General features: G+C 35.5%; 1 protein-coding gene across 3 annotated transcripts in view; it reads right to left on the bottom strand.

Moving 5' to 3' along the window:
• The window catches only part of EDIL3 (EGF like repeats and discoidin domains 3), a 603,244-nt gene that overhangs the window by 122,043 nt on the left and 453,955 nt on the right, over positions 1-27,246 (bottom strand). For all 3 annotated transcript variants that reach the window (XM_072606206.1, XM_072606208.1, XM_072606207.1), the window contains 3 exons: positions 19,338-19,493; positions 10,851-10,995; positions 5,912-6,096 (listed from right to left, as the gene is read on the bottom strand). In XM_072606206.1, the coding sequence (XP_072462307.1) occupies positions 5,912-6,096; positions 10,851-10,995; positions 19,338-19,493 (486 nt within the window). The remainder of the gene's footprint in view (positions 1-5,911; positions 6,097-10,850; positions 10,996-19,337; positions 19,494-27,246) is intronic.

Genomic DNA, 27,246 nt, shown 5'->3' with positions numbered 1-27,246 from the left:
AGATCTGCAGGACAGCCCAAGGTGGTACATTTTAACAAGTGGCCTGGGCACCTGAGGGTCAGAAATCCAATCAGAAAATCTGAGTAATAGGGAAATAAGTGGAGAATCAAGAATAACTTGTGTGATGAAGTTAGGTCATTGAATCTTAGATACAGAACTGGAGAATACTGGCCATTAATCATGCATGGTACTTTTCAAGAAAGGACCCCAAACTTATAGTACAGAAAAATGAATTAAAGGTAGAACCTGTACTTCCCAATTAGGAAGAACATTTTGATGAACTGCTTGACATACCATGGGAAGAACAGCAGCCATTAAAACCCCTTTAACATCATGTGGTTTCACTCATTTGACTGGACGACTTTGCCCATGGGGATACAGTTCTAATTTTATAATGAAAAAGAAAACAGGAAAGAAGGATTTACTTTATTAAAATATGCCTAATATACCTATTTATTGGTATCCTTACTTTTCACAAAGTAAAAAATAAAGTGAAATATCTGTCATTTTCATGAGAGAAATATGGCATGTGCATAATTCATGAGGTGAATGTGGAAAAATTATCTTCATTATGAGCAAATTAAATTATTTGAAAATGTCTCTTTAAGGTCCTGCTATACCTTGTTAGTAAGTGAAATCACTACTTTAGATACGAAGTTCTGAAAGGAGAATACCATTCCTCTTTTTTTCCAAATTGCCTAGAAATGTAATGTAATCCAATGGAATTAACAGTGACTCTTTGAGCTTAGATACTAGGATGTTAAGTCTTTATTTATAAAGCTGTGTGGCCTGAGATAAGTCACTTAACCTCCTGCCTCAGTTTCCCCATCTATAAAAAAGCAAAGAAAACTCTATAACCACATGTCATATTTGAACTGTAGCCAACACTAAAATTTAAGAAAAAACTCAGTTTGTGGTCCATTATCATTTCTAATGCCTTTTCTGATATGTTTAGTCTAAGCTAATAATTTCCCTTCCTGCAAGTATATGAACTGTTTTTCCTCAAGAACTATACTTTTTCAGTACCTTCCACTTTTTTGGCTATTAAGGACTATTTATGATGTAAAGTTTAATATCTGGAATTTATTCCTAACCTCTAAAATCAAAGAATATCTCTCAAGGTTAAAGGTGTAGGGACTGGACTTATTATTTAATTGGCACAGGGAATATTTGAATGCAGAAACTCTCTTTATTAATGCAGATTGGTACCTTAGAGAGTGGCCTCGTACACTGAGGCGGTAAGGGTCTTACCCTGTGTCATTTAGCAGCTGGCATGTCAGATGCGGTACTTAAACCCTGGTCTTCCTAGCTCTGAGGCAAGTTCCCTATTTACAATCCAGTGACACCTCATACCATTTGTGCCTTTCAAAAACTTTCTAATTTCAACTTTTATCCTTGTCAATTTGAAAAAAATAATAATAATTTACCTCATTTACTGGTGTCCATGCCAGATTATGTTAGAGATGAGATGATATTGATTCCAAACAAACAAAAAATTCCGCATGTTAGAATCAAACCTTATACCTTTGCACACCTCATCCACAAGTCAAAATCTCATTTAGGATTAATGTATTCTACATATCAAATACTGGAACACGACATGGGAATCCAAATATTTGTTAATGCTTCTTGGAGAACTGGAGTTCATTTATTTCTTGAAAGATTTTCTCTAGTTCTTCCCTGCATGATGGGTGAGTAGAAGTACAGCCTGAGAGAAATCAATGCCTTTAAAGCTGCTATGCATTTTATAGCTGAGATACTACATAAAAATATCAGATATAAGCCTGTTTTTTCTACTACCTTATTTAAATTGAAGACAAATTCAATTGTCACCATAAACATTCCCATAAAATAAATATTGAAATGAAGTTCTGCAGAGTCAAATGCAATTCTGAAAAGGTCAGTACTGCAATGTGCAGTTTAACAACACTATTAATATCACTAATAGATTTTGCCTGAAATATTATGGAGCTTTTCTTTACTTAGGGAGTGGTATTTCAAAAGGACCAAGAGATCATTCTCCAGGTAACAGTAGAATTTTTCCCCTTTTCATTAGGTTTAAGATTAAAATTATGTTGTTGCTTTAAAGAATCTATACTTATATCGGTAAGTTTCAGATTTAAGGAAGATAAACAGCATATAGCTTTTCCCTAGGACACAGAATTATGGACATGGATAAAGTTGCAATATGATCAATCAATCATTCAATCAAATATTAAACATCTGCTATGGGCCATGCATTGTGCTATGTTGCAGAGACACAAAGGCAAAAATTAAAGTCTTTGACCTGACTGAGCTTACGTTCTAACAAGAGACGTAACATGGATATATACACCAGAAACATACAAAACAGATAGAATGTTATATATCAGCGAATGAGAAATGATGATATTGTTAGGAAAGACTTCTGTCCCAGTATTAGCAAATGCTTAGACAATGACACCCTCCACTGTGGTCTCCTTCCTATTGACTAAAATGAAAATCAGAATAGCATAATTCTTTACATATATTAAGGCAATATACATTAAATCTGAATTTATTTTTTCCACTTTATTCACTTCATCCCACTCTCTCTATGTATTTGTGTCTATTTATGTATATGTGTGTGGGTTTAGTTACTTATTCTAAGCTCATGTCCAAAGGTAAAAGTCCTGTTACCCAAAATGGTTTTTTAAAAAAAAAGGAAAGGGGGAAAAACTGTTTGCAGAAGGGAATCAGCTTACAATCCTAGTAATAACAGTGCAATTTGGGTCCCAAAGGACATTGGAATGGGACTCTCTTCTTGTTGGTGGAGATCAATGCATTGTACCTGCACAAGGTGCAGCAAATAAGGGAGAAAACTTGTTGTATCCTGCTAGTACCAATGAGAAGAAAACAAAGTTGTGAATGTCATCGTGCATGTAAATTAGAGAAGTAATTCTTGTTCTGTATCACACATGAAACGTTGTCCTTTCATGTTTTGGAATTTAGTTTTTTTTTTTTTCTCTAGGCTCTGATTATATACTTAAAAAGCTACTTGAATCTGAAACAAAATCAAATCAAATCACTTATTCACCTATGTTAGAAGGTCATCTCATTAAGATTATAAAGGAAATTTCCTAAAGTGTTCAACCTCAAACAGACCGACAATGAGGCTAGAAATTTAAATGATAGGCATGACTTTCCCTCAGATGGACTACGACTGTATCTGGGGATTGAGGCATTTAGCTCAAAATACAAAAGTAATTTATGTCTTCAGAGGAATAAATTCAGGCTCTAAATTGACCTCTGTTACAATAATTCTCAAACTACATTCTTTTTGCTGGTATTATTTAAGTGTTTGGTAATCTAATTCTCAAAAGAAAATAGCAAGATAAAAGTATTGTAACTTGTAGTTGTATTGAGCATAATATTTTTTGAGGAAAGAATTTTAATATATTTAGAACTCCATAACATTTTTATACTGAGAAAAAAATGTCAATTTGCCCTGCCTTGAAGATTCCTTCTGTGTTTTGCTTGCCAACAAGAAAAAATAGACCTACTCTTGGGGAAACATAAGCTTACACGGAGAGAAAATCTGCCTTCATTCCCCTTCCCAAATCCTGTTTGCCCAGAATCCATCCCAGAATTATGGGAGATAAAATTTATTCTCATCCTCTTCCCCAGCTCCCAGGATCATCTAGAACTCATCCAGGTTCTTGACTACTCACATGGTTTGCATAAGATAAAAGTTACCAACACCAATCCTTTCTTCTGGAAAGACTGAGGGCCATCCATCCTTGCTTTGTCTCGTGTAAATGAATCTTAAAATCTTCTAGGCCTTACCTCCTTTCCTACCTTGATGCCCTCTAGGCACTTATAACTATCCCATGACTAATTAAAGTAATTTAAAAGACTCAGTCATCAATTTTCCCTTGCACCTGTCCATAGTGCTGAGTTCCTTAGAAGAGGGACTGTTTTGATTTTTCTATTTGTTTTCTCAAAGTTTATCAGAGTGCTTGGCATATAATGTTTTTAGTGATGCCTTTGAATTCATTAATTTAAGGAACATAATGGAGCAATGTGAGCATGGAAGTGATTATCTGAGGGTGGATAAAAAGATAATTTTGACAAAATGGTGGCTATAATTTTGTGCTAAATATGACTTTAGCAATTAGCACATAATTTAAGCAAATTAAGGGTACCCTCTTTAAGAGAAGTACCAGAAGGTAAAATGTCTTTAAGTCATTGAACTTTCTTGATTATTTATGGGATATAGAAGAGGTGGTTTTTTATTTCTAATACCCTTATAACTCAAAACAATATTCCATATGCAGAATTGTTGTGAGAAAATGGTTTAATATTTGAAAACTTAAATATATGCATGGATTTCACACACATACACACACACACACCTATCTAACAAGCAAACTAGAGATAAAAAATTAATTACAAAAGAGTCACTTTCATAGAAATCCCAAATAAATATTCCTGGAAACTTCATGTAGAAAGTGTCTCCCCTAAATTTGATTTCTCTTTTGAAAGATCTAATCCTTGAAATTAGAAATTTGGAATTGTTATTGGCTAGGCCATATAGAATGTATAAAAAAGGATTCTCATTTATTATTAGGAGACAGAAAATAAGAGTCTTAGGACAAAACACAATAAACGGCATGCTATATTAGATGGAAAATTTTGCCTTGTATTCAAGAATACCCAACCTTAGTGTAGTACTGGCTATATAGTGCTGGAAAAATTGCTTAACTTGTTCGTGCCTGAGGCAATTATGTAAATCTATAAGTCATACAGCAGTTGCTAATCTCCAGGATTTTCCTCACCAGGACTTCCCTATACTAATGAAATCACAAGTCTAGATCCTCCCCCAAAAGGCTACAATCTATACTTTGAATTCTGCTTGAACAACAATGAATCTCTTATGTGAACATCACCATCAAATATTAAGTTATGAGCATTGTTTGTTTTGCTTGTTTTTAATAATTAATAACATAGAAATTTTTCCTAACTACAGTCTCAAAACTCTCATGTATGTAGAATTGAGATCAATAAGCAATAAAAATAGAGCTGCTCTTCTCCAGATCCAATGACTGTACTCAAGGACAGGATATAATTCTTTATTACTGTTCTAGATCTTAACTAATTTATAATCTTAAAAAGCTTCTCCAATTAAGTGAACTGCAGCATTCTTTTAAAAAGTCACTGACTGCATATGTTGTCAATTTTTCAAACAATAAACAAATCAATAATGGCTATTTTCTTCTACATACAGGAGCTCAGAGATGGGAAAGCAATCACATTGTCACACTGCTAAGGTTCAACAATGTACATGCATGTAGCAGGATTAGTAATGTGTCTCTTTGTTCTGTAGTCATTTTTTCAGTCATGTCTGACTCTTCCTGATCCTATTTGGGGTTTTCTTGGCAAGGATACTGGAGCTGTTTGCCATTTCCTTCTCTAGCTCATTTTATAGATAAGGAAATCAAGGGCAAACAGGGTGAAGTGACTTGCTCAGTCACAGCGAGTGTCTGATTTAAACTCAGGAAGATGAGTCTTCCTAACTTCCTAATGCTCAGTGTGTCCAGTGGACTGTTTAGAATCATGCTAGAACTCCCATGGACAATCAAAAGATGACAAAATTCATGACAGTATACGAATGTTCAAAAATGCAAATTCACTTTGTGGACTGCTTAAATGTATCTCTGCAAGGTGCCTCTCTACATTGTACTAGTTAAGACCTTACAAACATCAGTGAAAACAACACATGGATGCTGCCGTGTAATTAACCTACACTTCAAAATTAATTTTAGTGGATTTAAGAGGAAAATAACATATTTTCAATTAGTTTAATGACTGTAAACTTGGACATTCAGTGAACTGATATGGCCTTTCTGGAAAGAGGGTGAACAGATGTCAAGAAATATCTTGAAAACACTACCTGCAGCCATTGTGACTGGTCATTGTGGCCTGAAGTCCAGGCGTTCACTTTCCCCTGTTTATCTAGCCGGGCTTTCCTGGGTTCCCAAGTGAACATATCCATGTTGAGTGTCCTGAAGATGCTGGAAGCAGTAATCTGATAGTCTTGTATGTGTCCTGATTTCATTCCCAGGGGCTCAGAACAACCTGAATGAAAATGAGAAGGCTCCATGAGAGAAATCATTTATAACTCTGAAAGTTTTCTGTGCTGCTTTTGGATAGGCAACAGAAGACATAATGATAATCATTTTGAAAATGGGGAGTATCAACATTCTTACAGAAAATCTTTAATCAAGAGAGCATCTGGAGTAAAACTGAAAAACAAAATAGCCAATTGAGGCTATTTTATTCTAACGTATTTTCATAAAATTGAAAGCAAGATTGATAATTCAAAGTATTTTACTGTTAATTTTTTTTTTTTTGCCAAATATTACAAAGTTGAAATTCTTTTTCAATTTTCATTAGTCTTAGCTTCATGACTGTTCCCTGGTTTTCAGCAGCCCCTATCGTTTCCTTAACAAAGAGATATTTTCTTAGAAAATAGTTTTTTATTTACATAGTACCAAACTTACTGGTTGTGTAAGTGGCTACAAGTTATTCTGCCACAATCTTTACTCTTGCACTGAAGACAGCCACAGTACTTAGTAGTGAGATACATTCCTACTCAATGAATATACTCTAATCCATTTCCTTAAGATTTTTCTTTGCCTTCTAATTTCATATTATCTCAAATGACTACTTATAGAACTCATCCAAGAAAAGTTGGATTTAATTGGAAGAGATAAGATAAAAGGCAGAGTAAAATGGCTACAAAAATGATTTTTAATTAAAACTGTTAAGAGACAAGCAATCTCTTTTCTGACATTTTCATGATTGGAAATTATTATTTTTCTTTCATGTTTTCTACAATGCTTCTTAAGAGACCCACACACATTTTTGAGATGGGAAGGGAGAAAAATGATGAAGAATTCTGCTCTTAAATTCCTGATGGTTCAGTGGAAGGATATAACAAGTTGCTAACACATGTTCAAATTAAGCACAACTAGGAAAGGAATTTATTATGGCAAATTTGTTATTATGATCTAATAATGAAATATATCTTAAAGTATATTCTAAATGTCTTAAATTACTCTAATAACATTTCTATGAATAAAAGATGTTTCAGAAAAGTCTCATGTGCTCACATACTACTCAGTGATTTTTTTTTTTCTATATTTAGGAAATATAGTCCTCCTGGCTAGGAAACCTCCAAGCAGATATTGAATAGCAAGGCAGGAGTGGGGAGAGTGGTCTTCCAATTTCGGTCAGTACAACCAAATTACATAGGAGATCTTCCCTGACTTTCAAACACACCTTAATTTTTTAGTCAAATTAATAATAAGATGTGGCAACATTTAGTAAATTTATGGCAGTATCTTTTTAAAGGGTCAGGTCAACAAGCATTTATTAAGTGTTTTATGTGCTAAATAATGTGCTAAGTTCTAAAGATAAAAAAACAATAATAATATAAAAAAAATCTAGTTCCTGCTCTCAGGGAGCCAAAAGTTTTATACATCCAAGATATATGTAGTGTATACAGGATGTAATCACAGAGGAAGGGGACCTGTAGCAGAGAAGGCTGGTAAAGGCCTCCTACAGAAGGGGGGATTTAAGCAGTCTTGAAGAAAGCCAGAGCAGCTAGGAAGAGAGATGAGGAGGGAGATCATGACAGGAATGGCGGCCAGCCAGTAAAAATGCATGGCATTATGATAGACTATTGTATGTGAGGGAGAGCAAACAGGCCATTGGAGTCAGATCATTGAGTGTGTGGTTGGCAGGATGCATAAGAAGACTTGAAATGTCAATCTGGGAATTTAATACTGGATCTTGGGATAATAGGGAACCACTGTAGTTTACTGAGGAAGGGGTTGATATGGTCAGATCTGTGCTTTAGGAAAATCACCTTGGCAATGGAATGCAAGATGAATAGGAGTCCAGAGGGATTCCATGCAGGGAGACCAATTAGAAAGTCCATGAATATATTCTCAGACACTAAAAACAAATGAGGTATCTACGTTATAGTCTCAGGTGACAAAGGATGAGCAAGAAGCTGAGTTGCAAGAGAAATCAGATAATTAGAAAAGTTGAGTTTCTTTTCCTCCCACTTAAGTAAACATACATTTCTAGGTTTTAGAAAATGAAAATAGTATATTTTGAAGGACTTTTCCTTTGTTATTTCAACCCAGTTATGAAATTCAGTTTTATACATTGCTCTCCTCCCTCTAACAATGGCAGTGATGGCAATTATTACTATTCTAACCAACTCAGCTATCTGAAACCACTCTTTCTACCTAAGAAGTAACACATCTCTTAATGACCAGGTAGAATACCTCCCCATTAGGAAGCCAAAAGCTGTTTGACTAGATAGAAAGCTTGGAGAGCAGAGTTGATTGCATATAATACTGTGGTCCATGGCATAGAGCACTGTTTCACATTGTGTATGAGGAGTTTGCTCCAAGACAAATTGTTACAGTGAATGTGGGAAGTAATCATTTATATATCACCTACCATAAGCTATGCACTGTACTAAATTCTTTACATATTAACTTGTTTGATCTTCGCTATAACCTTGCAAAGAATGTGCTGTTGGTCCCATTTTACAGTTGAGCAAACTGGGGCAAAGCAGAAGTTAAATAACTTACCCACAGTCACATAGCTAGTAAGTTTCCAAGACCAGGTTTGAACTCAGGTCTTCCTGACTACAGACATAGCCCCCTACCCATGCACCACCTAGTTGCCTCATCTATTAATTGAGTTTACTGGGCTTTCTCAGTTTATCAGTGTGACTCACCTTACTAATTAGCCATCTGAGTCACATTATTTTGTATTCAAAAACTAGTTAAACCTTTTACTCATGTAGGTAGAATCTGAATAAAATTGTATTTACCCCCCCAATATTATTTCTGTAGGAAGGACTTAATTTAAGTGCCTACTAAGAGTTATGTTCAATAACAACAAGTTCAAAAACAATTTCTGTATTTTGAGGATGTGACCTGGCTTCTTTTTTAATATAATAAAATTCTTAAAGTGTCTATGTGATTTATTGTCAAACTCATAAGTAAAATGTATTTCTATGTTCAGAGTATAACTGTGTATTATATGAGGCCCTGACCCTCATGAGTTAACATATTGCAGAACTAACCGAAGAAGAAAATGGAAAGTAGTAGTTTAAGCAAAAAATAATCTGGTTTGACAATCTTTGTGGGGCAAAGGTTTTCCTGATTGCCTTAAGGCAACAGTGGTTTGGTGATGCCACAGGCATATTAGCGATACCTTCTTATGTAATGCACAGGACAATAACTCTACCTTAGCTATACAATCCTATATCAAGAACTGGAAGGAACTTCAAAGGCTATCTAATTCCTTATTTCACAGATGAGGAGACTGAGTCTCAAAGAAATAAAATGATAAAATTGCTATAATCAAAATACACAGATATTATGCATGAGAAGTGAGATTTCAAGACAGGTCCTCTAATTCCAGAACTCTTTGTATTTTACAATATCACTTCCTCAATTCTATGCTGTAGCTCATCAAGAGTCAGTGATTTTAAATCTAAAAAGATGAGGAGAAATATTGCTGAAAGCTAATTAGTGGTTCAAAATATTATGCTAGTTGCTTTATTAAAAAAAAAAAACTATACCCTGAAAACAATGCTATTTAAGATGATTCATCTGGCTCAATTGTTTGAGTTTCTTGTATTGAAACATTTTCATTTTAAAAAGAAATGACTTTTAATAAGTTTTTCATTCAGAAAAGATCCTTTTCCTTACTTCAAAAACACATTCAAGAAAGGAAAGATGGGATGTGGAGGTGGCACTCAAAACCCAGAGACCATTTAAAAAGACTAAGAGTAGAAGTAGGACTTTTTAATGTCCAAGGCTATCTCTCTTTAGAACAAAAATGGTCTTTTTTTCCTGCTTATTTCAAAGTATCATTAAATTTTTGAGGTGACTCTGACCTAGCCCTATAGCTACAAGGATGAATTCACTTGGTGACTTCAATGACTTTCTCAGTCATTGAACAGAACAACCCCCAGTTACTTGAGGAAAAACTTTTCTGGTTCAAGAAATCCACAAGCACCCCAATACCCACACACTAAAATGCCTTGACAGAATTTCCTATTTGCTTTCCAATTTAGTGCTGTGTTGAGAAGAGACTACAGTGAGATTAATGCATTAACTTTTCATGTCTAAATCTAGTTTTGATGCCCCTAAGGGGGACAAGAATTATTTAACTTGGAGTACTTTGATGGATCATTCTTGAACTTGATAACCACTGCTTTTACAATAAGCAGGGAGGTAGCCAAGACAGATCCCAAAATGAATTTATGGTAGCAATCCTAGTGTTGAGGAATGACCCCCTTGGGAAGTGTGATGAATTTACATGTTGCACAGAATCTAAAGAAATGAGTTCTTGCAGTGAAACACAGAATTGAAACCTAAAATTTCCTTCTTTATATCCTAAACCTTACTTGACCTTGAGAAATACAGATTTCAGAATTTCAGTACTTACTTTACCTTTGTCACAAATCATCAATCATTGCTACATAAAAATAAAAAAAAAGATGAAAACAAGTCCAAATCCTGTTCATGGTAAACAGTGTGACTTTACTTCATTTGCTTTGTGAAGCCATAAATTTAATACTATGTTAACTCTGTTCTCCAGTGTCATTCTATTATTGTTTCTAGTACACAAACACATAGACAAAACTAAGGCATAGACTTAAATTTTATGTTTGAAATTTTGTACCAAAAATGCATCCCTATACATACTAAACTATTGTTGTTTTTTGTAGTTTAACATCAAAGCTTTGATATAATCACTTTTTTTAAAGTAAAGATAACTGATGGGAACCTCACCAGATAGTTCACAACCAAGAAGCTCCATCCTCAAAGTACAGTGTCTCCGACACACTTGGGGATACAGTCGGACATACTGAGATTTTATTGGAGGAGTGAAAGAGTTGGCATAGGGTGTATTGTTGTCCACATTTCCACGGAACACCTGTGGGAGATAAACCACAAAGATCAAAATGATGCATTACATCTATTTCTCTTTTAGTTTTATAGTGGGACTTCATAAACTACGCTAAATGCTTGGGTAGTCCCTTTATGTAACTGAATAATTCATTTGGGTGCTTGAAGCATTTAGGAATTGTGGATCTTCAAGTGTCCCCCTGTACTCCAGACTATTAGCAGTGAATGACAAATACACAGATGTAATCTTAATTAAAGGAATTTATCATTGTTCCCCCAGGATATAATCTACATTCGAATAAGAATCTTCCAATGTGTACATATTCCAATTTCTTCTTGGAGACAAGCCTTCAGTTTTTCCTCACTTTTCTCCACCTTGGGACATAGATTCATACATTATACCAATTAACTGGAGCCTATTTGTACATGGTGCTATCTAATGTGCTTACAATTATACTAAAGTCCACTGCTAATGCCTCACAGTCATGGAGAGGGATCATGAAGGCTATGTCAAAAGAATGCCAATTTTGATAGGTGCTACTAAGCTGTAAAGATCTATGTCTGGATTTGGTGATAGACTGTCACCCAGGAACATTCCAAGTTAACTTTGAGGAGAAACTTTACCAGGTTGTTGGTGATGCCTGTCTACTAACAAAAAAACACATGGTCACTGGAATCTCGCACACGTACACACACACACACACACGTACACACACACACACACACACACAAGTTTCTTGAGTGATATGGACTGTTTACAAGCCTTGATTTCTGACTGAGCATGGAATCTCTTCAGTTTTTGCTATATACATATAAAATATAAGTTTTCCAAGTGAGTTTTACCCAAATAGACTGAGAACTTTTATTAACAAAATCATAGACCTTTGAAATATGGAAGTATAAGCAATTTTATGAGTCAATTTAGTATTAGTCTTCCATTGAGCTTCCTGGTGTCTCATTTTTTGATAATAAGGCAAAGTGTATAACTGGGGCATGGTGGGGTGAGGGAGTTGGCATGCCTGAGTCATGCTGTCTTTGCTATCCAAGTTCACCTGATGCTAAATAATTTCTCTCAGATACAATCAAAAATCATGGAACTCTTCCTTTTCCTCTCCCTCTGTTGTTCTCAAACTTGCTGTTTTGTTTTTCTTCCATTCTTGATATTTTATACTCTTCAGTCATCATTTTAATCAATTATTAGATTCTTCGATCCTACTTTATATAGTGAGGATTTTTATTTTGTTTTTGTCATTATGTGAGTTTTTGATGAATCCAGGAACTTAAGTAGGATTGGTTATATATATATATATTTATATCTGGACATTTTTATGAAAAATATAATCTGAAATGACATACGGAAAAACAAAAATCTGGCACTTTTTCACTCTGATAGGCCAATGAGTTTTTACAAGTACTCCCTCATGCTTTCTCCTCCTATTTCCTTACTTTTAATTCATATCTTCCATAAATCCACCATAGAGAATCCACTTAATGCACCATAAGACTTTCTTGGCTTGTTTTTTAATTTAGTGAGACTGTACCAGGCTATGTGTCGATATTAGCCATCATTTTGCTTTCATAACTTGGGTATCACTTTTTCTGTCATAAAAAGGAAGTCATTGGTATATAGATATGGGAGTCATCTGCGTAGAGATAATAATTGAGTCCATGGAAGACAATGAGATCGTCAAGTGAAATAGTATTGAAAGGAAAAAGAAAAGGGCCCAATATCCAACACTGGGGTTTACGCATAGTTAGTGGATATAACATGGAATAAAGTTCCAAAAAGGAAACCAAAAAGAATCACTTAGAAAGGAGGAAAAGGAGGAAAATCAAGATAGAGAAGTGTCATTAAAACCCAGAGAGGGAAAGAAAGTAATCTGATAGAATAAATTGATCAAAAGTATCAAATATTATAAAGAGGTCAAGAAGAATAAAGATTTAAAAAGACCATTGGATTTGATGTTTGAGAGGTCATTTATAACTTTGGAAAGAGTAGTTTCAGTTGAATTATGAAGTTGGAATCCAGGTTGTACAGGGTTAAGCAGAATGAGAGGGCGGGGACTAGAATAATCAGTTATATACTGTCTTTTTTCAACAGTGATCAGAACCCTTTCTTTTCTTCCCTAAAGGATTGGGTAGCCAATTGCATGCTGATCCACGTTATTTACTCCACAAGAAAAGGTACTGAAAATTATCATGACAGTGGAAATGACAGGAGGGGCAAATTGTTGGAGTTTGTAGGAAGAGATGACATCAAAGATACTTGTAGGTGGGTTGGATTTGACAAGGAGAAGAGTTACTTCAAAGGCTGGAATCAAACAGAAGACAGCAGGAGATGCTTTCAGAGTTATGCGAGATGAGAAGGCAAGGAAAGGGAGCTCTTGGTGAAGGACCTCAATTTTTTTTAAATTAAAGTACGAAAGGAAATCCTCACCTAAAAGAATAAGAAATGGAGGCTTGAATAGAGAAAATCTGGAACAATTTCCATGGTGAATGGGACTGAGATCAATTAGAGAGGAGCAGGATTGTTATGCTGCAAGAATGATCTAATTGACATTATATGACATATATTTGTTATGAATCTGTGGTGAATTTAATCAGCATGATTTTATTACTTCCTCTAGTTCCATTCAGCAGAATATGAATGGAAGTGAAGGAGGCAGATATTGCCATAATCTAGAATAGGGTTTTTTTAATGTCGTGGATAAGTTCATTAGTCTTGGCAGTATACTTTCCAGGAATGTGCACGTTGATGAGGTTCACACACACACACACACACACACACACACACACACACACACACACACACACACACACACACACTGTAGGAGTTAGCTCAGTGTTTGGGAGGCTCCACAGGAACGTGTGGGAGACAAGAGGTATTAGGCTGCCTACCCAACCAAAGGTCTACAGAGCCATTGTTTTGACTTCATTGTTGTACATCTGTGAAACTGAGACAGTATATCAGGACCATTGCAGGAAATTGAATTTATTCCATTTGAATCATGTTAGGAATATTCTGAAGATCACCTGGCAAGATAAGGTTACACTGAGGTCCTTTCTTGAGCTGAACTACTGAGGAGAACTCAAGTCCAATGGACTGGCCATGCTGTTTGAGTGGCAAACATTTATTTGTCTAAAAGGAGATTAAATGAATTAATAGAAGGATATTTTCAAAATCTCTCCAAAGAACTTTGAAGTAAACTTTGAGACATGGGAGACACTGGCACAGGACCACCCAACATGGCATGCCCACATGAAAGAAGGTGCTATACTCTATGAGCACAGGAGAATTGCAACAGCTCAAAAGAATTTTAAATGCACACAATTCAACATCACCAGTTCAAATGTTCATTTGGACAATTTGTGTCTGACCAGTGGTAGAGGTTGTTGAGCTTGTATAGCTCAAGTGAAGAAAAGGGGAGAGGAGCCAGGCACTGAACACAGTGAGAAGGAAATGTCATGTCCAAGTTTCTGAAAACCATATAGAGCTAGTTTGGATGATATGTTTGGATGGCATTTCCTTCCTCAAAGAAGGAAATATTGCTGTATGATGGTGTCAAAGGGAGAACCTGGAAATGAAAATGGGGAGCAAGAAATGTTTCATCTCCCCCACAACTACCAGTCAGATATCCTATGAGAAAAGTAAAGTCGTATTAGAGAAAGAAGAGCTAGGGGGCCAGTGCTCAGTAAAATTTCAGAAGTTAGAAGAAGTATGAAAAAAAGTTTAAGATGAAAAGAAGTTTGTTCATCACAGAGCAGGTTTTCTAGAAGGTACAAGTGAAGAGTCAGGCAGATCTGGATGGGGAAATTGAGGAGAGGAGTGCTTTGAAATGGCCGAAGATATGGAATTGGGGATGGTCATTCATTCATAGTCATGTGTTCAATATCATTGAGATGGGGACAGTGCAAAAGGTTTGGTGCATATTTGTCCTGCATTCATACAACTTATCAGGAAATTGAGACAGAACCATTGAGGGAGAGCAGGTGATTTAAACTGGTCAAAGTCCTCCTCACAAATCAAAAGCTTGTCTGGGAGGAAAATCCAGCTGGGAGCAGTTCCCTTTTATTTGAGAGGCATAGGTGAGCAAAATCACCATTAGCTGCTAGAGTGCCTAGCAACTGATGGAAGGCTATCTTAGAGAACTAGGAAGATTGTTCTGAAATTATGATGTTCCATGACTGGCAGTCGTATATAGTCACAGAGGAAATTCAAGTGAGAATCAGGCTTCTGTGGTAGAGAGCATTCAGAATCAATGAAAGCACAGCAGTTTCCCAAATGCAATGCATCATCAGTTGCCTCCCATTAAATTCTGGGATCAGCTCATCCATCTGTGGTGCTTGTCCAAAATACATGTGTACCAGGCATTTCTGACGAGGGCTGTATATCACAGAATGACTAGTCTCATAGAGTAACCACTCATAGAAAAAATTCCCAAGGTTCTGTTATTCCTGAGACCAGGTGCCAAAGGTACAACTAGACACTGGGGTAAGGAAAAAGGATAGGGTTTATTTGCAGGTTTATTCATGATTAGCCACTAAAACAGAGACTGAAGAAGTGTCCGACAGGATGATGGTAGCATTCAGGAAAGTACAGCTCCCTTAAGTGTCCCGTAGTGACCTCATGAGACAAAGAGAGGACCCATGAATTATGACAGAACTGAGGGGATTCACTGATAATCTTAGATGAAGACTGAAGCTTCCAACAGAACGTTTCAGCCACAGAAAGAGGGACCTTACATTGGCTTTCACTTCTGGAACAGTGAGTTTGGCGGGCCTTCTTCAAATTGCTCAAAAAGATGGGATTATACCTGCTTGGGAATGCGTATGATAGTTTTTTGTTTGTTTTTCCCCTGTGACTATAATATTAATTTTGGTTTTACTATATCAATATCATTCTTCTCCAGGGCCTGTTAGCAGCTGAATAGCTAGACCTATGGTGACTTCAAAAGTTCCCAGTTTTGAATTTGGGGGAATGAACCATATGAGGTGAATGATCATTAGATATGAACTTTACACTGTAAGGACCCTCATATGCAGTGATATGTAAAAGGAGGACCATTCCCTTCTCATTTTTTCCTCAAGCAAATTACCAAAATTCATCTATAGAATTAAAAATTTTTTAGAGATTATAGGCATTTAGATCTGCAGTTGTTCATATCCTCCCAAGTATGTCCTTTTGTTCTCCTTATATCATTATCTTTCTGTGACATTTCTAGTACTTGATACTTGGGTGCCTTTAAAACTGTATCACCCCCTTGCATCAGCATGGATTTCTTTTGTATTTATTTTTCAGGCCCTTGTTGTTGCTCCCAACTTTATGTTCGCAAATATCATTGACACTTCCTCACATAGTATACCAGGAATTTATTTAACAGAATTCAAATGTAGGGATTCTATTATTGCCAATGAAAATAAATTATCACAAAAATGCTGGAGGCTTTGTTATATTTTACATCTCTTTGTTATCCTTCCTCTCATTTGCTAAAGATGTTATAAAGACAGACAGCTAGATGGTACAGTGGATAGAGTACTGGGTCTAGAGTCAAGAGGACCTGAGTTCAAATGTGGCCTCAAATACTTATTAGCTGTGTGACCCTAGGCAAGTCACTTAATCCCAACTGCCTCCCAAAAGGAAAAAAAAAAGAAAAAAAAAGAAAGATGTTATTAAGGCAAATCTACCCAAAGGGATATTTAGCTAACTATAGATGAAAGGGGGAAAATATTTTTATATGTATAAAACTTTCAAAGATCTTTGAATTCATTTTCATGTAATTATGTACCTTCTAGTCCCCTTGTTTCTGCATCTATAAATGAAGCTACTCCAGTTGGGGGTTTCTTCTAATTCCAATTCCTGTAAAAGCAATGAATCTCTTCCTAAAGCATTTAGTGATTTCTACATAAGGATTCTGGGTAGTTCACTAGTTTTTCTACCCCTTTCACTTCATGATTCTTAACCATGTTTTCAAAAGTACTTTTCCTTGAAATCACCCAGTACCAATGTGTAAATTCATTTGCTTTACTGAATTTTGTCAAGTTCTTCATAGGTTTTCTCTATTTCCTCATTTTATAATGTTATTATAAAATTTGATTTTTTAGCCTCATTATAATCTTATTTGCTTGGGATCAACATGAGCATTGAAAAACAAGATGAACAAACATCCCAAGAAATTGTTTCTTGTTTTCTTTTTGGTGAAAAAAGAATGTTGACTGTCAACTTATTAATGATATCTCATGAGCTATACTTCCATTAGCTGAATGTTCTCCATGTCTTTTCACATAATTCATATGGCTATTGTGCAACTTCTCCAGTAGGGTCAGTATATTGTTTGGTTACAAAGATCAGACGTTAAAAGTATCAAATGTTTGTAATTGACCTAAAGACTGATTCTCAGGACTCCAGGGTTCTCCTGCCTTTGGCAGCTACTAAGTGGATGATTCTAGCTTAGTCTTTCACCTTTCTTCCTTTTAGTATTTTCATCTGAAAAATGTTAATTATATCTCATATTTATATAGAAATTTATAACTTGCAAAGTGCTTTACATATATCATCTTATTTTATCCCCCAAAAGAGATAAATGGTACTAGTGTCATTATACTCACTTGATAGTTGGAAACCAAGGTTCAGAGAGGCTAAAGCACATTACCCAAAGCCATACAATTATTATCAAGTAGCTGAATCACAATTTTAACACATCTCCTCTTCTTCTAAATGAAGTACCTTTCCTCCAAAACAAAAACAAAACCAACTATGTTGCATTCTAATGAGGGGGTTGAAGTAGAAGAGAGAAGTTTTCTTTCAGTTTTGAAATTCTGTGATTCCATAACTCAGAGTCAACTTAAGGAAAAGATCTGTCCATTTCCTATCCATAACTGTGATTTTTAAAGTACTGAAGCACATAAAACACTTGAGATAATGGATGTTGAAGTACATAAAAATCAAAATTAAGGCTCTTAAATAAAAGTTAGGTGTTTGTACTATCAACCCCAAACGTGTCAGGTTCTTACAGTGAAAGTTATGTTTTTTCCAGTAGCAAGGTATGACTGTGAGAGTTGGACTGTAAGGAAAGCTGAGCACTGCAGAATCAGGGCTTTCAAATTGCAATTCTAGAGAAGACTTTTGAGATTCCTTTGGACAACAAGATCGTATCACGCAATATTTAAAGAAATTAATTCAGACTCCTTACTGGAAGGTAAAAACTGAAGCTAAAGCTTAAATATTTTGGACCACATAATGAGAAGACAGGGCTCATTGGAAAAGACTCTGATGCTGGTAAAGATTGAAGGCAAAAGAAAAGGGGGCAGTAGAGGATGAGATGGATAGAGATTGTCATGAAAACAGTGGACATTAATTTGGACAGACTTTGAGAGACCGTGGAGTATAGAAGTGGTCAATGAGGTCATAAAGAGTTGGACACGACTGAAAGAGATGAACTAACAACATAGTGCAGTAGAATTAAAGGTAGGATAACAAAGGGCTGCTGTTTCCCTACTATTGAAAATTATTAGACTTTAGATGATGAGATATTGATGATGATAACCATGATAATATTAATTCTTAGTACTTCTTGTTCCATTTTTATCATTTGTTCTATGATACAGTGAACCTGGAAAAGGGTTACACCAAAGGGAAAGCCATTTATTGTATTTATTGTATTTCATGGCTCACTTGGTCAGAAGAGATAATCCCTAATGTCTAATCTTCTGGTAATAATCCTTGTAATTTTTAGTCTGGTCCCAGGATAGTAGGCATGGTCAATCACTAAGCTTATAATCAAAGCCTTTCCAACTGGAAGAACCAACCAGAGCAGAGTTTATGTCATAAAAACTTCTTTCAGAAACCAGGGTCATCATGATATAATAATAATTATGACCCATATTGGGACTTTTTTCACATCAAAATCTTTATTTTTGAAAAGTTTCTATTTGATCTTATTGTTAATTAAGAAACAGTTTCATCTAACATTTTAAAATCTATGGCTGTAAAACATTAAATCTATATTCACTATTAATAGGTATTGTACAATTATTTTTTTTAATGTGTTGTGTTATTTTAGGAGTTAAAATTAGCTCTGTTAATGTAATAAAGCTAAATTGAAAATGAATGAGTAATTACTGGTAAAGCAATTAAAATAAAAATTGGTTAAGTATATTGAACAGGATCATGTTAACCTTGGGACAAAGTATTTATGGATCTATCAATTAAGTTATAAGGAAGTCATACATGAAACTAAGTACAAATTTATTACTCATACTTAGAGAAAAAGTGCACTACTGAATGTCAACAATTTTAAGCTTCTTTTAGTGACATTAAATTCATTTATTAATTGGTAACATCTAAATTTAATATTCTTAAATCAGTCTTACCATGTCTTCATTGGTTCCTTTTACTTTATACATTGTCCAAGTCTTTCCATCATTACTATATGCAATTTTGTACGATTTTATATATTCTGGGCTTCCAATCCTCTTAGCTCCTTGGGTGATAACTCCAGTGACTCTCATCTTCCTTTGCAAATTTATCTGAAGTGACAATATAATATCATTAATTATTTAATAATCATGTTAATTTCTTAGTTGTGAATATTCATTTTTAATTTCTTAGAAAAAAGGTAATAGTAGCATCTAAAAATGAATTTTCACTTCCATGCTTTCCATGGAAACAAGTTTTAGCCATTGAACAAATTATGCTTCACCATTTCCTAAGTCCTATAAAAATTCAGAAGATGCACTATAGAAAGGCAATATGTTATTTAGAATCCTAGCTATGACAAGATATAGACTTAAGGATTTGTTTAGCACCTCACAGTGAATAAGTAGAAGAAATGAAAATGCATTATAATAGAATTTCTTAATTATTATTTGTTCTATTTATTATAGTCTAAATGTAGTACTTCTATCAAGAAAATGGAATCATCCACTAAAACTTGAAATAGACCTCAAATATTATCCAGACTTTCCGTGTGAATCCTATCTATAACAGCTTCAACAAAAGGACATTTTACTTGTAATCAAAGGAAAATCACAACCATAGGCAGCCCATTTCATTTTTGGACAACTTTAATTTTTAAGACTGTTGCTTATATGAAAATGCAGTCTGCCCACCTGCCTATCCTAGGCTCAAGAAGAAAAACTGTACACATGATATTTCAAATATATTAAGTTTGAATACTTTTGGTAACCTTCCACAACCCTAGATGTTTTTAAACTAAAAGTTAAATTCCTTAAGCTAGATATAATCAGTTCTTCTATATGATCCTTAAATGACATGATTTTTGGTCCCTGTACCATCCCCTTCACCCACCATTGGATACCTTCCAAAGTATCAATTACCCTTCTATGACACACAAATTAGAACTGGCCACAGTATTCCAGATGTGAACTGAGTAGGACAGTGGGACTAGTTACTTCCATTTTTCTGGATACTATTCATTCATTTACCATTCTGCAAATATATTAACACACACTCAATAATTCCTGTCCTTAAGGGGCATCTCATATAGCTATGAGAGGTATACAATATGAATGCAGATAAGCATAATACATGGCAATTTAAGGAGAGAGAGAGAGAGTCAGAAAGGCAGCACATTAGCAAATGGGGATAGCAGAAAAGCTTCTATCTACTGATTTAGGACTGAGACCAGATTAACTTTTTGTCTTCCACATTATATGATGATTGATATCATTAGGCCTGGGATCCATTAGAATCAGAATCCTCAATCTCTTTTCATAAGAATAATTTTCTACTCAAATCTTCCACTTCTCTATGTTGCAGTTAATTTTTGCAAACTCAGCACATAACTTCTTCTTTTTCCTATATCTCATTTTAATAACACTTGGATCCTGCAATGAATTAACTATTGCCATCCCCATATTTGTGCTGTTAGTAAATTTAATCAGAAATCACATAAAAATCCCCAAAGCCCAAGGCCCACAATGTAATCTGAACCAATTTGCTTTGACATCTTTTCACATTTTCTGAAATGTTTATGCCTACAGAAGCCAGTATTTTTTTTCCTTAAAAATTTACAAACTTACAAATCCAGCAGAAATGATATTAATCACATGAAAACTATGAATCATCAATAAAGCAAAAAAACCCAAGCATTCTGAAAGTTTTAAAAAAGTATAATTAGAGAATTTTATATGAAATAATGTACTTCCACTACAGTTATTTTTTAGTGTGTATTCAGTGTAACAAAGTAGTAATACAATTTCTGTTTGTATCTCCTTAATTTTTTTTCTTCTGTGCATTTTTAATCTTTCATTGATTTTTTTCCCCCTTTTCCAACCTTTAGTATTACTCACTAACTCACCTCTCTCCCCAGGCAGAAATTCTCCCTTGTAACAAGTAAGTATATTTAACAAAAAATGCATCAATAGCAATATCAATTCTAGGACTGTATCCCAAAGAGATCATAAAAACAGGAAAAGGACCTACATGTACCCCCCCCCCAAAAAAAAATTACAGCTGCTCTTTTGGTGGTGGCCATGAATCGGAAATGAGGGGATGCCCATCAGTTGGAAATGGTTGAAAAAGTTGTACTACATGAATGTAATTGTTCCAGTAAGAATGCTCCATAAGAAATGATGAGCAGGTGGACTTCAGAAAAGCCTGGAAAGACTTACATGAACTGATGCTGAGTGAAGAGAGCAGAACCAGAAGAACATTTTACACAGTAACAGAAACATTGTACAATGATTAACTTTGATAGACTCATCTTTGCTTAGTAATGCAATTATCTAAGAAAACTCCAGATGATTCATGATGGAAAATGCTATCCACATCTAGAAAAAGAACTATGGGTTTTAAATGCAGATCAAAGCATACTATTCACACATACTCTCTTTTTCTCCCTCCCCCCTCCCTACTCTTCCTCAAACCTCCCTCCCTGTCCCAGTTTCTTCTTTCTCGTGGTTTCTCTCATTGCTTCTAACTCTTCTTTGCAACATGATTAATGTGAAAATCTATTTAATATAAATACACACGTAGAGCTGATTCAAATATTACCTTCTGCAGAAACTGCAGTTTAAGAGCAGATCTAGGGGGAGCAAGCGCTTAATAACCACCTGTTATGTATCAGGGAGGAAATAAGCAGTTACATAGTTTCTGTCATGTACTAGGCACTGCATTAAGAACTTTTTGGAAGTATTATCTCATTTGATTCTCAATAACTCTGCAAAGTAGGTGCTATTATTACCCCTATTTTAAAATGGAGGTGACTGAGATAAAGTTAAGTGACTTTCCCAGAATCACATAGCTAGTAAGTCTGAGGCTAAATTTGAATTCAGGTCTTCCTGATTCTAGACCCAGTGCTCTACACACTGTACGATCTAGCTGCTGTTACTTATCTTTGACAAAGAAAGTTCAAAGAGAGAAGATTTAGCTGTTTTTGACTGTGACACAGATTTATCATCACCCAAGCCTCTAAGAGTTTTCTTTCTCCAAAATCTAAGTTGATGTCACAGAGGTTATCTAATCCATTCCCTTTATTTAAAGATGAGAAAAGAGATGCAAGTCAGCTGAGTTCATGCCTACTCAGTCTCCAGCGTTTTACTGGTTGCCTCATTCTTGTGCCCCATCCACCTTCTGGCTACTTCACACAGCCATGTCCAAGAGTCCTTAAAAAAATCTCCTTCCTCACTCGTGATCTTCACTCTTGCAGCTTTTGACAGAGGAAAAAAATGCATTGGTATGTTAGTCGTGACAGTCATGTGATCTGAAATCATGCTGAATAGCTGGTATCAACTGAGTGGGTTCGGAGTCAGCTTTGCCATCAGAATTGTAGAGAATGCTTATGTTCTGGAAATAGCACTGGCTCTTCCTGGGATGATCTGGACTCTGATCTTTGCTGAAGGGCTTCGTCTATATGACTTGATTGGAGTATTCATTCTTTCTCTCAAGAAGGTTGCCTTTTCTCTCTTTCCCACAACTCTAACTCTTACCCCTGCAGCCACAGAGTAGTGTATAAAGACCTGTCTGGGGGGCAGGGGAGCCAAGATAAGGGAGTGAAAGCAGGGACTTACCTGAGCTCTCCCACAGATTCCTTCAGATACCTCTAAAAAGTGAATCTGAACAGATTTTAGAGTGGTAGAATTCCCTAGGAGACACAATGTGGCAAATTTTCAGCCCAGAACAACCTTAAAGGTCGAAGAGAAGAATTTGTTACATCAGATTGGGGCAGTGCAGAGTATGTGGCCTGAATCAGGGAAGACTTGGCCATAATGGAGCAGGAACAGCTTGGGTGCATCACCAACAGCAGTGCCAATTCCCAAACTTCTCAGCACAGCGTAGGACTCTGGTTGAGCTGGGTAAGAGAGAAGTGCAGGGCATGCAGCAGCAACAACAGCTGTTCCTAGTTCTATCAGTCCACAGAATAAATGTTTGAAAGTCTCCAGGAGTCAAGATGGAGAAGTATACTGTAAGTGCTCTCTTATCCTCTTAATGACCTTGAAAAACTCAGAGAATATCAGTAGTCTTTTAGCTCAGGAGGCTAGGGTGATTGACGGGAAGCATCCCTCTTGCTGTGGCTGAAGACGACCAGTGCAGGACCAGAGACATCCCAGTCAGCTTCACCTCAGTGGACCAGCAGGAGATCCTGAGCCCCAGGAGGTTGGAACTGGTAAACATGGACACCAGAAGCACAGGCATACCTTAGCACAGACAGGGGAATTGGGCAGACACCAGCACAGATGGGGTTCACCAGCTGCTGAGCCTGCCTGTGATCTAGTGAAGCCCTAAGGGAGGAGGAGACCTCCAGCGGCCAGACCACTCCTTTCCCACACCTCACTCTTTGAACTTAGGTGTAACCCCAGGAAACTCAGATAGAGTTCACCTGGCCTCGGCCTTAGCAAACACCAGCCAGCTCAGCACCAGGTAAGCTGCAGCATTATATAGCTTCTAACTGAAAGAATCAGAAGCCACAGCACACAAAGCCAGTAACTAGGCCCCTAGCTCCCAGCACAAGAAATGTGAGACCAGAGCCCCCCATGCACCAGAAGCAGAGATCCACTTTAAAAGCCAGGAAAAAGGCAATCACCATGAGCAAGAAGCAGATTAGAAAACCAAAGATCATAGAATCTTATTATGGGGACAGGAAAGAAAAATACGAATTCAGAAGGAAACGACAATGACACAATACCCACATCTGAAACCTCAAATGGGAACATGAAGTGGTCTCAAGACCAAAGAGCATTTTGGAAGATTTCAAGAAGGATTTAAAAGCCAAAATAGAAATGTAGGAGAAAAATTGACTAATGATTTTAAAAATACAACCAGCTCCTTAAAAAGTAAAATTGACCAAATAAATAAGGAGATACAAAACCTAATAACTCCTTAAAAAGGACAAAATAACATAAATGGAAAAAGAGGTACAAAAACTAACTGAAGAAAACAATTTGTTAAAGATTAAAATCGGGCAAGAAGAAGCTAACGGCTCCAGGAGGCATCAAAATCAGTCAAGAAAATCAAGAATCAGTCAAAAAAATCAAAAGAATGAAAAAAATAGAAGAATATATAAAATATATCATTTGAAAAAAACTGACCTGGAAAATAGATCCAGGAGATAAAAATCTAAGAATTATTGGTCTACTAGAAAGCCATGATGAAAAAAAAAGAGACTAGACAGTATTTTTCAAGAAATCATACAAGAAATTTGCCCTGAGATCCTCAATCCAGAGGGCAAAACAGTCATTAAAGAAATCCACCAATCACTTCCTGAAAGAGACCCCAAATTGAAAATGTCAAGGAATATTATTGCCAAATTCCAGAATTATCAGGTTAGGGAGGAAATACTGCAAGCAGCCAGAAAGAAAAAATTCAAATATCAAAGAAGTACGGTCAGGATCACACAGAATCTTGCAGCTTCTATATTAAATGACCAGAGGGACTGGCATATAATATTCTATAACACAAATGATTTTGGACTACAACCAAGGATAAATTACCCAGCAAAATTGAGCATAATCTTTCAGGCAAGAAGATGGACATTCAATGAAATAAGGGATTTCCAGACCTTCCTGATGAAAAAGCCAGAACTCAGTAGAATATTTGATCTTCAAATACAAGACACAAGAGAGGCATAAAAAAGGTAAAAAGAAAAACAGAAGAAAAAATAAACCTTGCTATTCCATATAGGCAAACTGTTTACATCTCAATTTGGGAAGATAATACTTGTTGACCTTGAGAATTGTATATTTATTATGACATTTAAAAGAGATATACATAGACAGAAGGTGTGGGTATAAATTAACTGATGTGATGGTAAAAAGCCTAATTAAATGGTGAAAAGGGGGAAGTGAAAGGAGGAGGCAGAAAAGGGTAAATTACATCATATGAAGAGGCACAAAACATATAGCAGAGGTAAAGAAAGGAGGGAGATGAGCATTATATGAGCTTTAATCTCATCATACTCAGTTAAGTATAAAAATCTAACTTGCCTTATAGGCAATAGGAGGAGAAAGGGGAAAGAAATGGGAGAGGGGGCTGATAGAAGTGAGTGAACATCTAGGGAGGTGGTGGTCAAACATAAAATTTTTAAGAAGGGGAAGAGAGAAAGGAGAAATAAAAGCATTAATGGGGGGATAGGTTGGAGAGAAAGACACAGATAGTAATCATAAATACTAATGTGAATGGGATGAACTCTTCCATACAGCAGAGGCAGATAGCAAAATGGATTAAAACCATAATACCACAATATGTCGTTTACAAGAAACACATTTGAAACAGGGGAATACACATAAGGTAAAGGTAAAAGGTTAGAGTAGAATGTATTATGCTTCAACTGAAGGAAAAAACAAAAATGTGTATCAATGCTAATCTCAGACAAAGTAAAAGCAAAAACAGATGTAGAGATAAGGAAGGAAACTATATGCTGCTACAAGGCACCACAGACAATGAAGTAATATCATTACTAAACATATACACATCAAGTGGTATAGCATCCACATTCTTAGAGGAAAAGTTAAGGGAATTACAGGATGAAATAGATGCAAAACTATACTAGCAGGGGACCTCAACCTCTCCCTCTCTAACTTGATAAATTTAACCTCAGAATAAACAAGAAAGAAGTTAAGGAGGTGAATAGAATTTTGAAAAAGGTAGATATGATAGAGCTCTGGAGAAAATTGAATGGGAATAGAAAAGAATATTTTTTTTTCTCGGTGGTACCTGGCACATGCACAAAATATGACCATATACTAGGGCATAAACATCTCACAATCCAGTGCAGAAAGGCAGACATAGTCAATGCATCCTTTTCAGATCGTGATATAATAAAAATTGTATGTAATAAAGGGTCATGGAAAGAAAGACCAAAAATTAATTAAGTATAATCCTAAAGAATGAGTGGGTCAAACAACAAATCATAGAAATAATCAATAACTTCATTGAAGAGAATGACAATAATGAGACAACCTACCAAAACTTATGGGATGCTGCAAAAGCAGTTCTTAGGGGAAGTTTTATATCTCTGAGTGCTTATGTGAATACAATAGAGAAAGAGGAGATCCATGAACTGGGCATGCAACTAGAAAAGCTAGAAAAAGAACAAATTTAAAATCCTCAATTAAATACCAAATTACAAATACTAAAAAACCAAAAAAGTGATTAATAAAAGTAAAAATTAAGAAAACTACTGAACAAGTAAATAAAACCAAGATCTGGTTTTATGAAAAAAAATAATGAAAGTGATAAATCTTTGGAGAATTTGATTAAAAAGAAGAAGAAAATCAAATTACCAGTATCAAAAATGAAAAGGGTGATTTCAGCTTCAAAGAAGAGGAAATTAAAACAAGAATTAGAAATTATTTTATGCAACTATATGCCCATAAAACTGACAATCTTAGTGAAATGGATGAAGACTTACAAAAATATAAATTGCCCAGATTAACAGAAGAGGAAGTAAAATACTTAAATAACCCCATCTCAGAAAAATGAATTGAATAAGTCATCAATGAACTCTCTAGGAAAAAAGTCTCCAGGGTCAAATGGATGTATAATTGAATTTTATCAAGTATTTAAAGAAAAGTTAAGTCTAATATTATATGAAGTATTTGGGAAAACTGGCAAAGGATTCCTACCAAATTATTTTTGTGATGAAAATATTGTGTTGATACCTAAACAGGGAAGAGCTAAAACAGAGAAAGAAAATTATAGACCAACTTCCCTAATGAATATAGATTTTAAATAAGACATTAGCAAAAAGATTACAGCTACTTATCATAAGAATAATATATTGTGATCAGGTAAGATTTATACCAGGAATGCAGAGCTGGC

This window comes from Notamacropus eugenii, chromosome 4, assembly GCF_028372415.1.
Source record: "Notamacropus eugenii isolate mMacEug1 chromosome 4, mMacEug1.pri_v2, whole genome shotgun sequence".
Classification (NCBI taxonomy): domain Eukaryota; kingdom Metazoa; phylum Chordata; class Mammalia; order Diprotodontia; family Macropodidae; genus Notamacropus; species Notamacropus eugenii.
This window is presented reverse-complemented; position numbering and strand designations above follow the sequence as displayed.